This window comes from Parus major, chromosome 7, assembly GCF_001522545.3.
Source record: "Parus major isolate Abel chromosome 7, Parus_major1.1, whole genome shotgun sequence".
In the NCBI taxonomy this organism is placed as follows: Eukaryota; Metazoa; Chordata; class Aves; order Passeriformes; family Paridae; genus Parus; species Parus major.
This window is the reverse complement of record NC_031776.1, coordinates 33,958,609-33,973,608: the sequence shown is the minus strand read 5'-3', so window position 1 is coordinate 33,973,608 and position 15,000 is coordinate 33,958,609. Positions and strand designations below refer to the sequence as shown.

General features: G+C 39.2%; 1 protein-coding gene across 19 annotated transcripts in view; it reads left to right on the top strand.

Moving 5' to 3' along the window:
• The window catches only part of GTDC1 (glycosyltransferase like domain containing 1), a 184,545-nt gene that overhangs the window by 139,376 nt on the left and 30,169 nt on the right, over positions 1-15,000 (top strand). For all 19 annotated transcript variants that reach the window (XR_001522767.3, XR_001522765.3, XR_001522766.3 and 16 more), the window contains one exon: positions 14,041-14,150. Coding sequence is in view for 13 of the 19 variants with exons in the window: in XM_015634567.3 (XP_015490053.1) it covers positions 14,041-14,150 (110 nt within the window). In the remaining 6 variants the exon portion in view is untranslated. The remainder of the gene's footprint in view (positions 1-14,040; positions 14,151-15,000) is intronic.

Sequence of the window (15,000 nt, the reverse complement as noted above, 5' to 3'; positions counted from 1 at the left end):
CTGGGGCGTAGCAGGGACAGCCAGCACCCTGAAATATGGCATTAGCCCCAACACTTCTTCCACCACCCACTTGGAACCACATCCAAATCCCAGGTTCCATTCTCTAGCAGACAAGTTCTCACTTTGAGGTGGTGTTGAAATGTCTCTGCATGAGAAGAGGTGCTCTTACACACCCCTGCCCCTCCTCACTGTCCTCCTTGAGCCCAAGCCTGACAAGGAATACAGTGTGTCACCTCTGCCCACAGCAGATAAATATCTGACAGTATTTTGGCAGAGTCACGAGGGTGTCCACAGAGTAATTTGTTTTCTTCTTCCTCACCAGGCCTTAATATTTTCTTATAAACATCTATATCAAGGCCCTGCTAACAGGAATGGCTTATGGCCAAGGATGTGGATAAAAGGCAAGGATGGGTTTGTGAGCTGACTATGGGCTATGCCAAGGAATTACTCTTCCCTTTGTGTAAATGGGCTTTGATGCAAACAGAGAGCAAAATTCTGGTGATTGATAGACAGGCTTCCAACATATGATCAGAACTTTGTTCTGTCCACAGGTTTCCATTGCAGTGTGATAAAATGTCTATTTAGAGCCATAGAATGCTTTAGGTTGAAAAATATTTCTAAGATCACTGCTTCCAACCATAAATCATCCTGTCAAACTATACTGGACATGTTGGAGCAAGTCCAGAGGAGACCATAAGGATGCTTATGGGGGGGGTTTGAAGATGTCTATTACGAGGAAGGGATGAGAGAATTGGGATTGTTCAGCCTGAAGAAGAGAAGGCTTTAGGGAAACCTTAGAGCCCTTCCAGTGCCCAGCAGGTCTCCAGGAGAGCTGGAGAGGGGCTTTGGGCAAGGGCATGGAGTGACAGGACAAGTGGGAATGGCTTCCCACTGCCAGAGGGCAGGGTTAGATGGGATATCAGGGAGAAATTGTTCCCTGTGAGGATGGTGAGGCCCTGGCAGAGGTTGGCCAGAGAAGCTGTGACTGCCTTTGGATCCCTGGAAGTGTCCAAGGCCAGGTTGGACAGGGCTTGGAGCAACCTGGGATAGTGGAAGGTGTCCCTGCTCATGGCAGGGGGCTGGGAATGAGATGGTTTTTAAGGTCCCTTCCAACCCAAACTATTCCCTGATCCTCTGATATTTAGTGAAGGATGAGTATATTAGGAAGATGACAATGACCAGTGTGTCACGATCCTCATCTCTCCCCCAAAACTACCTCACCAGCATTTATACATCAATTATTCCCTCTCATTCATCCCAACCTTATGCATTTTCTTTTTTTCTGTGTGTTCTGTATCATCTAAGCAGTTAAAGATTTGGTAAGAGAAAGTTGTCAGAAATCAGTTCTTCTTCCCCTCATTGCACCAGTGTGATAAAACATCACACGGGGAATCTGCAAGAATTTATGCACACATGCAAACAAATAGCTGCTGTCAATTCACATGGAAGATCAGATAATGCCATTATCTCATGTCAAACCTACCAGTGTGTGACAAGAGCATGGGGAAGGATATGGGCTGGAGATATGGGAGCAGAAGGAACAGTGGTGGAAGTAATGATGAGAAAATTCAGAAGGAAAAAAAAGCCCCAAATCTAGATTGCAAAAATTATCTGAAGATTTCTGGTCTAAGGGAAACCGGTGTGTTCAGAGATTGTTCTGTGTCCAGTTATCTGGTTTTAGAGTATCATGAAGACATGAGTGCATGGGGACAGGCTGTGCTGTACCAACATGTGTATGCCCAACGTGAGGCCCTGGTTCAGGAGCAGGTGCTTGGAAAGGGCTTGACCCAGGTGGGGACAAGAAGTGTTGTGCCTTCTGTGATGGGCAACTCTTCATCAGTGAGCTGAGGAGTCCTGTGCAAGCTTCAAGGGAGAGGAGCTTGGAAAGGGATTTTTAATAGTATTTTGTGTTTATTTTATGTGTATATTATATATATATTATAGTGAATAATTAATATATAACATATTATATATATATATATATATATATATATATATATATATATATAAGCATGTATTGAATAGTAACTAGTTCCTCTTGGCAGCACAGTACAAGATTGGTGTAGTCACTGTTTGAACTCACAATTGAAAACTATTTCCTATAGAGATACTTGAGAAGACAGTGACTGGTATTTTTCTCATGCTGTTGAATATTTTGGACCAGAGCTTATCCCATCAAGATGCAGGTGTGGCAAGACAGCAAAATAGGAAAGAAATCCATCTAGAAATCACATTTGAGTACTCAGAAATGCCATTAGGCTCAACAGGCATCTTCAACATTGTGAACAGCCTGCAGAGAACAAGATGTGGTGAATAAATAAGGCAGACTGAAGACAAAGGCTGGAAAAACAAGTGTTTTTATACAGTGTTAACTAGAAGGTACCAGATAGGATAAAAAGCCCACAGGGTGTAAAATAATAAATTCAAAATGAGAACTTTTTAGCAATGTCTAATGAAAGTGATCTGGTACTCTCAAGGAAAGCAGCACTCACCAGAGTATTGGTGGCATGTTGTAGATGAACCTCTGCCATGGACATGTGGAGACATTCATGCAGAAGTTGACACCTTTCTCTCCTGCACATGTGAAAGTAGTCTAACTTCACATTCATGCAAGCTGGGGTTAAGTTTGGGAGCAGGTATTACTCTTCTAAAGTCACAGAATGATTTAGGTTGGAAAAGACCTTTTGAGAATCGAGTCCGGCCATTCCCCCAGCGCTGCCTAACCCACCACTAAACCATATCCCCAGGTTCCAGATCCACATGGCACCTTTTAAATCCCTCCAGGGATGGTGACTCAAACACATAACAAAGTGAATGAAATAATCTCAGAAGTTCAGCCTTAAGTGGAAAGGCAGTTTGGAAGTTCCCATTCTTTGGTTGTTCATTCAGTGATGTCTGATCTTGAAATGTCTTCCTGCAGCAAGGGTCACTGAGCCCTTCTAGTGGAAGATGGGCTGTTCCTTGATCACTGTTTTTAAGAGCTTGTAGAAGAGTCCAGCATGTGCTGAAGGTGTGAAAGTTCTGCCACAGTGGAGATCTCAGCATCAATTTCTCCCTCTTTTTACAGCATGTTTTCTCAAAGGGCTGTAGACAGTTTATAGTCCAGAGGAACAAACATCTCTAATTTTGATACTGGCAAAAAAAAAAGATGTTTTGTGTTACCTTTGCATTCTTCAGCTGAAAAGCCAGATAGAATTTTGAGTAGTTTGTTGTGTTTATAGTATGAGCAGAGCCTCAACTATGTGTTCCAAGGGCAATAACTGTGTTTGTGAGCATCTCTTAGTTTCCTTCCTGCCTGCTCTCTGGTTGAGATGTGGATAACTAGAGACTCAGAATTACCATCTTGTAGTCACAAACAAAACAAAAAACTACAGTTGTGAAAATTTAGAAGCACTTCATGCTGAGAAAGAATGGCAGGAATTAAGTGAGGGCTGTGATACTCACCTGTGTGTGAGGCCCTGAGACATCACAAGAGGAAACAGCCTCAAGTTGTGCCAGGGAGGATTAGGCTGGATGTAAGGAAAAAAATCCTCACCCAAAGGGCTGTCAAGCTCTGGCAGAGGCTGCCCAGGGCACTGGTGGAATCCCCATCCCTGAAGGGATTTAATAGCCTTGTGGCTGTGGCCCCTGAGGACATGGGTTAGTGGTGGTTTTGACAGTGCTGGGGGAATGGTTGGACTCAAGGACTTTCAAGAGCTTTCCAGACCTAAATGATTCCATGATTCCCTGACCTTTTAGCTTTCCAAAAAATTGCATGTGTGCCAGTCTTACAGAAGGATCCACAGGGGACAGTGAAGGTTTGAGGGTTTGAGTTTGTATTTTTCCTCCCCTGGTTTCAATTGCCTCAGCTCTTTATTCATTGTAGAAGCAACATTTGCTCTGTTGGCATCAGCAGTGTAAGAAAGAAGAGGGGAACTATCTCAAAAATAAAAAGAGCTGAGATATTTTGTGCTCTCTTCCCACTCAAATGTATCCTTCAAATCGAATTCCCTCAGTCAAGGGAAATAATTTCAGTTACCCTGGTCACAGTAGAAAGCAGCCCTCTTTTTGAATGTCTTTTTTCATTAATGTAGATATGTTTCTAAGATGAGAAACGATGTTTCTTCTAATTACGGTTACATGTAGTTAATTTCCTTTTTTTAAAAGCTCAGTGTGAAAGGCAGTTTCCTTTAAAAAGGGAGGGGGGAAGAAAAAAGTGATACAGCTGATGTTCCTGTTGCCTTAGCAACAGATTTATTTATTAGGGTCTGAAATGACATGAGTTAATATACCACATACCTGCTGATCGGCAAACTCTCCTATTTCAGCTCCAGTTGACAATTAAGTCCTGGACAGCTACAGCCAGGGGTTAATGTTACTCATTAGGAGAACTAGGTCATTACTGGGAAATCAAGGCACTTAAGGCAGCATGGATAAAATACAAAATTCAACATCTCAAGGAGTGAGGGGTTTTATGTTAATTAACCTTATTTTCCTTTCATTAAAAAAAAAAAAATCTTTCATATATGCATATGACAGTGGATCAATTAATTGGGAAAGGAAAAAGAAAAAAAGAAGTAAGCTGTAGTTTACTTTCCTCTCCTAGTTGTCTTCATTTCCTTTGGAAGGGTTTCATTATTTTATGGAAAATTCTTATGTCTATATGATGAGTAAAAAGGGTATTAAAATTAAGAAGGGAATCATCATGGAAATCAGCTTTACCACAAGGGAATGAGCAAATAAAAGCCTTGGAAATGAAAATAAATAAGCTTTGCTAATACCTCACCTAAGGAGCAGAATATAAGCCCATCAGAGCTTGGAGATATTTAGAGGTACTTCTTTGCTTCTTTATTAAGCAGTTACACAGTTATTTGACCTTCAGAAACCGAAACTTTAGAGAACTAATTCAAATTGTTGGCAAATATTCTATTTACAGGAAGCTGATCAGTGGCATACCCAACAGTAACTCCTGTAGTTAGTAATTGGCTTCTGATTTCCAGGAAAATTAAATATATTCTCTAAAAGTTTTATTAAGATATCTGAGTGGGAGTTTTAACTTGATAAGTCATAAGTGATTTAATAAAGCTCTCCTGAAAGCCTTTATTTACTAACTTTTAGCAGGCTTCATTCTGATACTGGAGAACTTAATAGCCTGGAAAAGAATTGTATTAAAATTAAACTTTTTTTATTTTATTCACTGCTTCCCCAAATATACTTGGTTCTTTCACTTCTACTAAGCACTCTACTTTTTTTTTCTGTATTTAAGCTCTGTGGCCCAATTCTGCTTCTTATTGTATTTAGACCAATTTGATGTAAAACCTTTTTCCATTCATGTGAAGTCAAGGTTGAAACAATGACTTACCTGGGCTGCACCTAGTGAACCATGGAATCAGGTGGGAAGAGCACTGTTCTCCATAACAAAAGCAAGATTAAAGCCCCATGAGTATTTTTTCATCTGCATGGGCTGGTTTTACACTCTGATGCACCTATTTTCTTAAATTATAATAGAAATGCTGAATAATATCAAGATTGTGTCTGAAATATCACACAGAGAAACTTTCCTTCAAGGCCAGGTTGGATTGGATTTGGAGCAACATGGTCTTGTGGAAGGTGTCCCTGCCCATGGCAGGGGAGTTGGGATGAGATGAGCTTTGAAGTCCCTTCCCACCCAAACCATTCCATGATTCTGCAGTGCTGAGATTCCCTCTGTGCTATCCAGATGCTCACAAAGCAGCCACTTCAGTGCCATCCTCCAGAGCCTGTTGCAATAAATGCTTTAGCCACGGTTGAAAAACAGATTTTGAGTTACTGTAAGACTACAACTGCATCACCTGGACAGTTGAAGAATATTTAGGCTTGGAACAGATGCATCACAGATTGCCCTAACAGCTCCAGTAAGCTTGGCTCTCCCTTTTCCCAGAACGGGAAATTCATTTTATGGAGGATTTTTTTCTCTCCTGTATAATTGTGAAACCCAAGTCTTTGAGCAGAAGCACATGTGAACAGGTGGGATTGAGGAATCCTCTCAAGGCTTTTCCACCTATGCCTCTCAAAGCAATCCCTTTCTACTCTATTCACCTAATTTGGTTTTGGCCTTTCAAACCTCATCCTTCTGTCTTTGCCAGGCTCAGTTCCCTGGGCATCTCCTCACACATAGTCTTGTGCAGCAAATTTACATCTCACTCTTCTCTAGTTCCTCAGCCTTTTTCTGTCTCCATCACTTCACTCCTTGTCTCTACAAGGAGCTTTCTACAACATATCCAAGATACAGTTTGCAGTTTGACTAGGTAATGTTGTGTTTGTGCTTTTTTTTTTTCATCTTGTTCTTCATGTCTTCTGGAAAATTCAGACAGGATTTTCCTAGAAGATTATAGTTCAAGATAAATCTCAGTTTTGGGAAGCTTCATAGGCAAGGACAGAAGAAGTTTTGTAATACAAACCCCAGAGCAAACTTAGCAGAGGTTCCACTATCCCCCTTTGTAAGTCACAGCAGCCTGGGCCAAAGTGTGGGAATAACCTTCAAGAGACAAAAATCAAATATTTCATAAGCAAGTGATCTAATATTCCTCCTTATTTTCACCAGTAATAGGAGGGTTATGTTTCTTCCATCGAAGCTGCTTTTAATTAGTTTCCTCTTCTTACCACACTGCAACTGTTCAAGTCTGTTCTCTTTGCCTTCCTCTCCTCCCTGCTCTCCCTTTTTCCATTTTTTTGTGTTTTTTCCCCCCTCCCTGTGCCCTCTATTTGCTGTTTTTTCTCAGCTGTGTTTGTGCAAACCTGACTCAGTGCACTGAGTTGATTCCTCATTCTGAAAGCAGCAAGATTTGGAGTTACTTTAATCTTGTTGAATAATGAATTTGAAGTCATGCTGCCAAGAAAGTTCCTGGTTGGAAGCTTCTTCCTTGGAGATCCCAAAAGGATGAGTTATCTCGGGTACCTGAGCTAATTCTTCTCAGGGTATTACTCAGGATGTACTTCTTGACCCAAACAGGGCATCTGGTGGAGTTTTAAGCAGTTGTAGCTTGGTTGTGTGACTCTATCATGGAAATCAAAGAGGGGCCACAGGGTCCTGTATGGTGGAATCATCATTCCCAGGAAAATCTGTAGTAATGTAGTTTTTATGTAGTCATTTATAAATGAACTTATATTTATGTACATTTTCTGTTCTTTCAAGGAACTACATTAATAGACTGTTACCCACTTATTACCATATTTGTAACCATCTTATGATTGCCATGACATGACTTTTTAGAGTATTTTATAGTTGAATTGCAGTAGGATACATTGCCTGTGGTTATCAGGGCTGTTAGGGTCACTCAGATATTTTATGACCTCCTAACAACAGGAAAACCTTTTATTATGTCACCTTTGGAACACTAAAGGAAGTTTGTTTGTTGTTTTTTGGGTTTTTTTAATAAACTCTTTAAGGTGGTCCATAGCAAATACAGGGTTTTGTTGCAAATTGAAATAAAGTGGTTTTGGTTTTGTTTTTAATCTGAATCCTCTGCTTGGGAACAGCCAGACTGGCCAAGCTGGAGTAAAATAAATGAAAGACACTGGATGAAAATGTGTTGATTTTTACACCAAGGTAACTGAGACCAAATGGTGGTCTTTGTCTTCAAAGCTTAATCTCCCTTTAAGAAATAAGCAGGAGGCTCCATGACTGATGCTGATCCTGAAGTTTCTTTGGTTAGAGGATGTGCAATATTTTATTTTGAGTTTTTTCTTCATGGGTTGTGAGGGGAGAAGAAGAATCTAAACAATAAACTCCCAAGGTTCTTTCTTGTTTCTTTTTTTATGAATCTCGTGTAGATAACAGGAGATAGGAGAAAATGCTTTTCCAGCGTAAAGCAAAATGCCACCTATTTTTCTCAGGCCAGCAATTTGAACAAATCAGAGGGTAAAATACACTCTCCTCACTGTAAATACGTCATGGGCTCTAATAGAAAATAAAACACTGTATTTGCCAGTACTGTTTGGCTGCTTTTTGCCTCTCCAGTGCCATTTTTTAATTCCTTGGCTTGCAGAGGTGTTCTGAAAGCACAGGCAAGGACCAGGACCCTTTTTTGCTTGTAGGACCTACAAATTGCCAGCTAAAAAATGAAATTTATTCTGTAGGGTCCTTTCTCATGCAGAAACATTTTCTTCTACTTGACTCCATTTTCTGTGAACTGAGGGGGTATTAAATATTGTGGTAACTTTTGATGCTGATGATGCCAGACAATGTTTAGAGGCACAATTACAGCAAAGACATTTTGTAGAGCAGATCAGCTGAAGAAGAAAACTCACTGGACTTAACTACATATTTACAGTCTACCTCAACCTCTTCTTGGAAATGTAAAAAGATTGAAAAACACTGTGATAAATTGAATAAATGGAAAGCAATTAATTTTTCCTTCATGTTTGCATTTTCATAGATATTTCTTTTTTCCCTATTTCTTTTCTAATTGTGCTTTCGTGGCAGTAACATTTCCTTTTTTGCAGTTATCATGAGCATTGTTACCAGAATTTGGTATTAGAATTTTAATTTTTTTGTCCCCTTTTTTTTCTTCTCATAATCCTAACATAGAAAATGTTTATTAAAGTCATTTGATTTAGGAAAGTCTTCTGTCCTCTGTGAAAATAATTACTGCAATATATTACATTTCATGTATTGAATAGGCTTGTAACATGAGTCTTCTTCTTTAAGAAGAATATTATTCTCCCAGAGTATTTACTGACTGTGATTCTCACCATATTTCTGTAAATGAAAGCTCCTCTAAGACCATATAGTGCAGATGGGGAAACCTGGGCAGAGCTGTCTTGTGGGAAATCAGTGTCAGGAAAAGACCAGAATTCTGCAATTCTCTTTTTTGAAGGCCAGGTTTATCTTTTGTGGCCAGATTTCTACTTTCTAACATTATTTTATGATAATAAACCTGTATTCAAATTTTTCTGAACTCAAGATTTAATGTGAAATATCAAAGTGTAATGCAGTCCATAGTACAGTGGAGGAAAAAAATCCTTGATATTTAGATTTGGATGAAGTGGAGCCTTGTTTTTAGTTCTGTAGGGTATGTGTATCTCTTCTATTTTCTCTGTATTTATCCTTTTCCTCCCTGTGTTTGGATATGCCATACATTTTAGTTTTCACCAGGAATATTTTTTTTCTCCTCTTCTTGTGTTTTTCTTACTCTTTGGATTGCTTTGTCCAGTACCTCTGCTTTGTTTGATACCAGACTTGCTCCTCATTACTTCACTTTACCAAAACAAAAAGATCAATGTCATCCACATCAAGGTCTGTGTCTTGGAAACTTCATTTCCTTTATTTTTACTTACTGATTCTGTGCTGATGGACTTGCCCAGCCCCTCACACATTCCCTGTGCTCTGCTCCAGCCATGCCTTTTCCTGGCTGATGTCCCCTGTCCCCTCCTTTTCTCCCAGGATGTCTCTTGGCTCACCAGTCCTGGATCTCCACGATTGCTGCCCAGCTTCATCAATAATGAATGATTCTTCAGTGGCCTGTTTTAACAGCTATTTTCTAGCAATCATTGCAGGCAGGCAAGAATCCATCTTTCACCTCTTGCTATAAATCCTAAATTTTTTAAAAAAATATTAAATTAAAGTGCTGCTTCAACTTCTGAGGATTTTGTGCCATTTCCCACCTTTGCCCATCTGATACGAGGATGATTGTGGGGAATGGGGATGCAGAAGGAGCTGCAGCCAATGTGAACTCCTTGGATTTAAGGCACTGTACAAAGTGAAATATTACTATGTGCCCATACAATTTGGGATTCTCTCCTGATGAAAACCTTCCATGCTAAATGTCCTAAGATTAAGATTGGTTTTTTGCTGGGCTTAATTGTAATCGTTTCAGAATGTGTAGCACCTTAATGGTGGGACTTGATGGTTTTCAAAGTCCTGTCCAGCCCAAATGATTCTGTCATTCACATGGCTGTGGCTTTCACAAGCATTACATAGCATTTGTGGAGTGTTTTCTCAAATATTAAGACTTTTCCCCCAGTTTTGCACTTTTTAAAAACTGTTAAATACATTAACCCCGGCTTTTAATATATTTTTTAATAGACTGCACTCATTTTTCCCCTTTGAACAAGTTCTTCTGCTTTTTCACAACTCTTCCACTTTCTAATTGCATTGCTAGATGTGTCTTCCTCCAAATCCTAAATAAATGTGATTATCACCATGTAGGATAAGTTTACATATACTTAAAAAATTAAACTAAAGTCAGAGAAGACCATATGGGTCTCTTACTGAATTTCACCCAAATTTAAGAGATGAATATTCATTAAAAAATGTAAAGGGCCAAACTCTCTTATTTTTTTAAAATTTATTTATTTTTAATAGTGTGTTTCCCATCACTGGTGAGATGTGGGTGAGAATAAGTCAAGTTTAGGTGGTCTCCATGTACTTTGCTTCCAGTCCCAGCAATGGGTAAGGCTTGAGGGTTCAGGCTGAATTCCCAAAATCCCTGCAGAGCAGAAGGGTGTTCTGGAGAATGTTGCCATTGATTGTATAGAGGAGCATCATCATAGTGCTATGAGGTTGCTTTTTAAAATCACTTTAGGCTGAAAAGTGGGATGTCAAGTCATCAATTAATTCTGACAGCATCCTTCTGTGGTGAAAAAATAATATTGTCACCCCCATTTTATGAGCAGAAAATCTAAGGCAGAGATAATAATGGAGGCTCAGTAGTGGTGCTGCTGCTCCCACCACACTCCCATTCCCTTTTCAAGGACACTGCTCAAAGTTTTAGATGAGATTTATATGAGATTGCAAAGGGAAGTCACTAAATCAGGATGAACCCTGGGCTGCATCCCCCCACCCAGATCACAAAACCTCAGCCAGTTCCTAAAACAGACTTCAGACATCTCTCTTAAATTGTGGGTTAGAGTCAATAATAAAAAATCCTGGATAAAAATGAGAGCTGAGTAGTACTTGAGTATGGAGATTGAATGTCTCCAAGGCAGGGCTCTCAAATCTGAGTGTAGGTGTGGTGTCTGTGCCTGTTTTGTGGAGTTACAGCTGCAGTTTGGTCATTCTGATGTTTTCATGTTCTTAGGATGAAATTTAGAGCATCTTCATACCATGCCCGTTTCTTATTTTTACTTTACCAGATGCATATCAAATCAAATGAAAATACAAAAGCGTTTCAAATACCTCAACTAAACAACAAAGCCAGACCCTGGAGTCACATTAGCTTGATTTTTTTCCCAAACATAATATCTTAAAAGAAAAGTTTGCATTTTAATATCAGGCTTTTATACTGTTTTGCAGTTCTTCTTCAGGAAATGGAGTATATATAATTAATACAGTTTAATAAAGCTCAAAAATGCAACAGATGCAGCCAAAAGTGCACATCATTTTGAGCAGATCTTTACAGAACAGACATTCCATATTGTGTTCATCTTTTTCCACGATCACTGCTATGGCAATCTGGTGTGTTTAGCAGTTGTTGCTGAGTAAGGCAGACTGGATTGTATATGATTTTCTCCATGTCAGCCAAGAAACAGAGCTCTCTCCTTTTTGATGCAGCAAAGAGGTGGTCTTGTACTATTTGTTTGTTTCTACCAGGAGCAGCTAATACCTTCAGTGTCCTGCAAGAATAATAATACACTGCAGTCTGTAGTTGCATGGGCCAGGAGGTTTCTGGAGATCTTAACTGAAAATAAAATGCTTATGGTGTGGAGAAGTTGCAGGAACTGATAAAATCACTTAAGATGAGCTCCCAAATAGAAAAGCTACAAGATTTACAAAATGGGTCATTAAAATCTGGGAGTGTCACCTAAAAGGGAAACATTTTATAGGGGAGGATGGAAGGAGGTTCACCTACAGCAGAAAACCCGCAAGGGAGGCTCCAGTGCAGAGGAAACGTTTCCCCTTTCAGCATTCTTTCTGGGTGCCAAATTTTCCTTCTGTTCTTCCCCACCTATTAAACAAAGCTGCAACTTCCAATTCCTATCAGTTTTCCTAAATATGTGCAGCTTATGTGGCTTCGCCGAGCTGTAAGGCTCCGTGTTCTCCTGCCAGCTCCTTGACAATGTGGCTCCAACAGCATCCTCCACTTTTGGCTGCCTCTGGGACCCCTGGTCTCTTCTGGAAAGCGAGAGGGAAAGCATATCCTTTGCTGGAAGGACTTTTTGTGACTGTGAAGCTGATAGCGGGGCTGTGAAGAGCTTGGAAAGATCCCTGTCAGCGTCGTGGCTGTCGAGTCTGCCGGCTCCGCGCGCGGGGACGCGCCGGTCCGCCGGGATGAGCTGAGCTGAGCCAGGGCGGGCTCGTGGCATCACTCACAAAGAACCCACAAAAGCATGTCCAGGGGAAACTGAGGCTCAGGGGAAATTCTGTCATGAATTTCACCAACTCCCAGCATTGTAGAAGTTTTCCTTGCAAGCGTTCGTAATGGGGATGTTCTCTTCCAGCCAAATCCGAATCCATGCGATCCTGTGTTGGCTCTTCGAGCTGGGCATTTGGAGGGAACTCAATACTGGCAAAAAATTCTGCACAGAAGTTACCTACCAGAAACAGGTGGCTCTTTTAAGCGTGAGGATGCAGCATACTAATAGTCAGAGATCTGGGATCTTTGTAATTGTGAGGAATCCACCCTCCAAACCAGTGCTTGTATCCACTTGGGTTACTGGAATTGCCGTGGAAACTCCTGGTTCACAGATGTGAAACAAATTACAAGGCTTATGCTGTTGCATTCCTCCTTATTATTGGGAACAAAACAAATTGGGGGGGATGGAGGACTTCTTAAAGTGATTATTGTCTGGCTTTATTTTAAGAAAATGTGACTAATTCTGAAAACTCCACAATTCCTGGAGGTTTCTCAGCCTAGGGAAGTCACATTAATTATAAGATTAATTTATTTTAATTCCCTAAACCAAAAATATTGACTGAATGAGAAATTAACACGTGTAGAGCTGCAGATGTCATTTGGCTTCAGATTTCCTGAATGATATAATTATTAATCTTTCATATAGTAGTGTGAGAGACCTACAGATTTCATTCTGCAAAATTACTCTGTGAAGAAAGACACCAGGACAGCTGAGATATAGATTTTTCCCTTAATACAGGAAGGAAAACGGTGGAATTTGCTAAATAATAAATAAAACCAAAATATTTTAAAGGCATATGGTGCACATCTGTTGAAATACAATAATTTAAAGCAGAGTAATTAAATGCAAGATATAATATTCACCTCAGAGTGAGGAAATTATCTCATTCTATTTTTAATATAACTTAAGGAATTTGGGAATTTTAAATGATTTGTGATACCTTTTGAACCTTTAATTTTCTGCTAGTAAAGAAAATAGATTTGAAAATTGGGGGTTTAATTTATTTTTATATAACCTAATTTGCGTTTCATATCATTGAGTGTCATACCCATATAAACATTTAATATTATCTTCAACTGAAATTATAAATAAGTACAAGTTTCTTATATTTTAATTTCCAGCTAACTCCTTAAAAATCTAAAGGTAGAAAATTTGTGGTAAGTGGGTAATGGTAATGTAATGTTTGGGCCTTGTGGTAGTTTATTCCTTTCTTTATCTAAAGCACTGAAGAGATTGGAATCTTTTTGTGAGTATGGCATGGATTCCTAAATTCCAGTTTGAGAAATCCTGTAGGTTTAGGAGAAGTTTTTGTTTAACATGTTTCTCCTGGGAAAGATAAAATGTAATGGAAGTATACATGTATTTTTTTGAACAGGGGAAAAAAACCCAAAACCTATTTTTTTCCTACCCGTTTTTTAACTTGATTTTGCCTTCAGGTAGGTACTCAGTCCTTCTCACTTTCATAGCTGGTAATTTGAAGAGTAAATGCATTGTTTGAGGACAGGGAAGAGAGGGAAAAGAATCTGATGAAACTGAGTTTTGACCCCAAGTGCTGCGTTGAGGAAAATGTTCAGCATGCAGGAGAAGCAGAGGGAAATTATTTGAATAAATTTAGTCCCCAAAATGTACAATTTTAGAGGAATAGTGTTCTGGTAAATAAAAAAACCTCCTATAATTTCACAACTAAATGTAAACAATGCTGAGATAATTTCTGTTTGTTTTAAGGGAACATGACAAAGATCCTGAAACTTTCTTTAAAGTCCTGATGAAGCTGAAAGAGCAGGATCTGCCTTTCCACGTGTCTGTCCTTGGAGAGACTTTCAGTGAAATTCCAGGTACCTTTCCTTTTTCTCTTTGCTTTAAAATTACCATAAAGTAGATACTTCTAGAAATCGTTCTCATTTATGTATTTGTTTTATCTTAAAGAACATGCTTAAAATTTTCCTAGTTGTGAGACTAAATAATAGTGATACATTGTAAAATTAAAATTCTTTTTAAAAAAGTAAGCTTGTTTTATTTTACTTGGAAGAGCAAGACTTTATTTATGACTTGTGGTTCAGTAACACTTCTGTATTTATTTAAATAGAGATGGGTGTGGGTGATTGGATGGTTCAGATAGGAAGAAGAATCTTTCAGGTCAAGGTCACTCATCTGAAATCCAGACTGAGATTTTAGCAGGTGAAAACACTTAGTTCCCTCTCAAATGTGAGGTTAAGGACTGCTGTGCAGAGCTTCTGGTTTGTATCTGGCCTGAAAGTGGTCATTAATCTTTAATATTTTTATACCACTCTTTTGGATAGTCCTTCTGTTTCTTGGCTTCTGCAGAACCACTACTCAGTGAACAGTTTCACCTGTCTGGAGAATAAATAGATTTTATTCAGGCACACAACTTTGTGCCTGAGATACTATGGCAATAAAGAGAATAATCAAATCCTGTACTGGGTGCACTTGTAATAAATTAAACCTTTTAAAAATGTACATTAATGACAAGTGAATGTCAAAATATCCGATGTTTTAGCTCGTATGTATTTTCCAGAGGGTAGACTTGCATCCCTCAGCCTCATCAGTCTGTAAAAATAGACTGGGGATTAGTTTATTTGTCAGTTCTGTCATATCTGTTGCCTGCTGGACTGGTGATATTTCAATTGGTTTAGTTTTGATTTTGCCATTTTTAAGACACCAGGA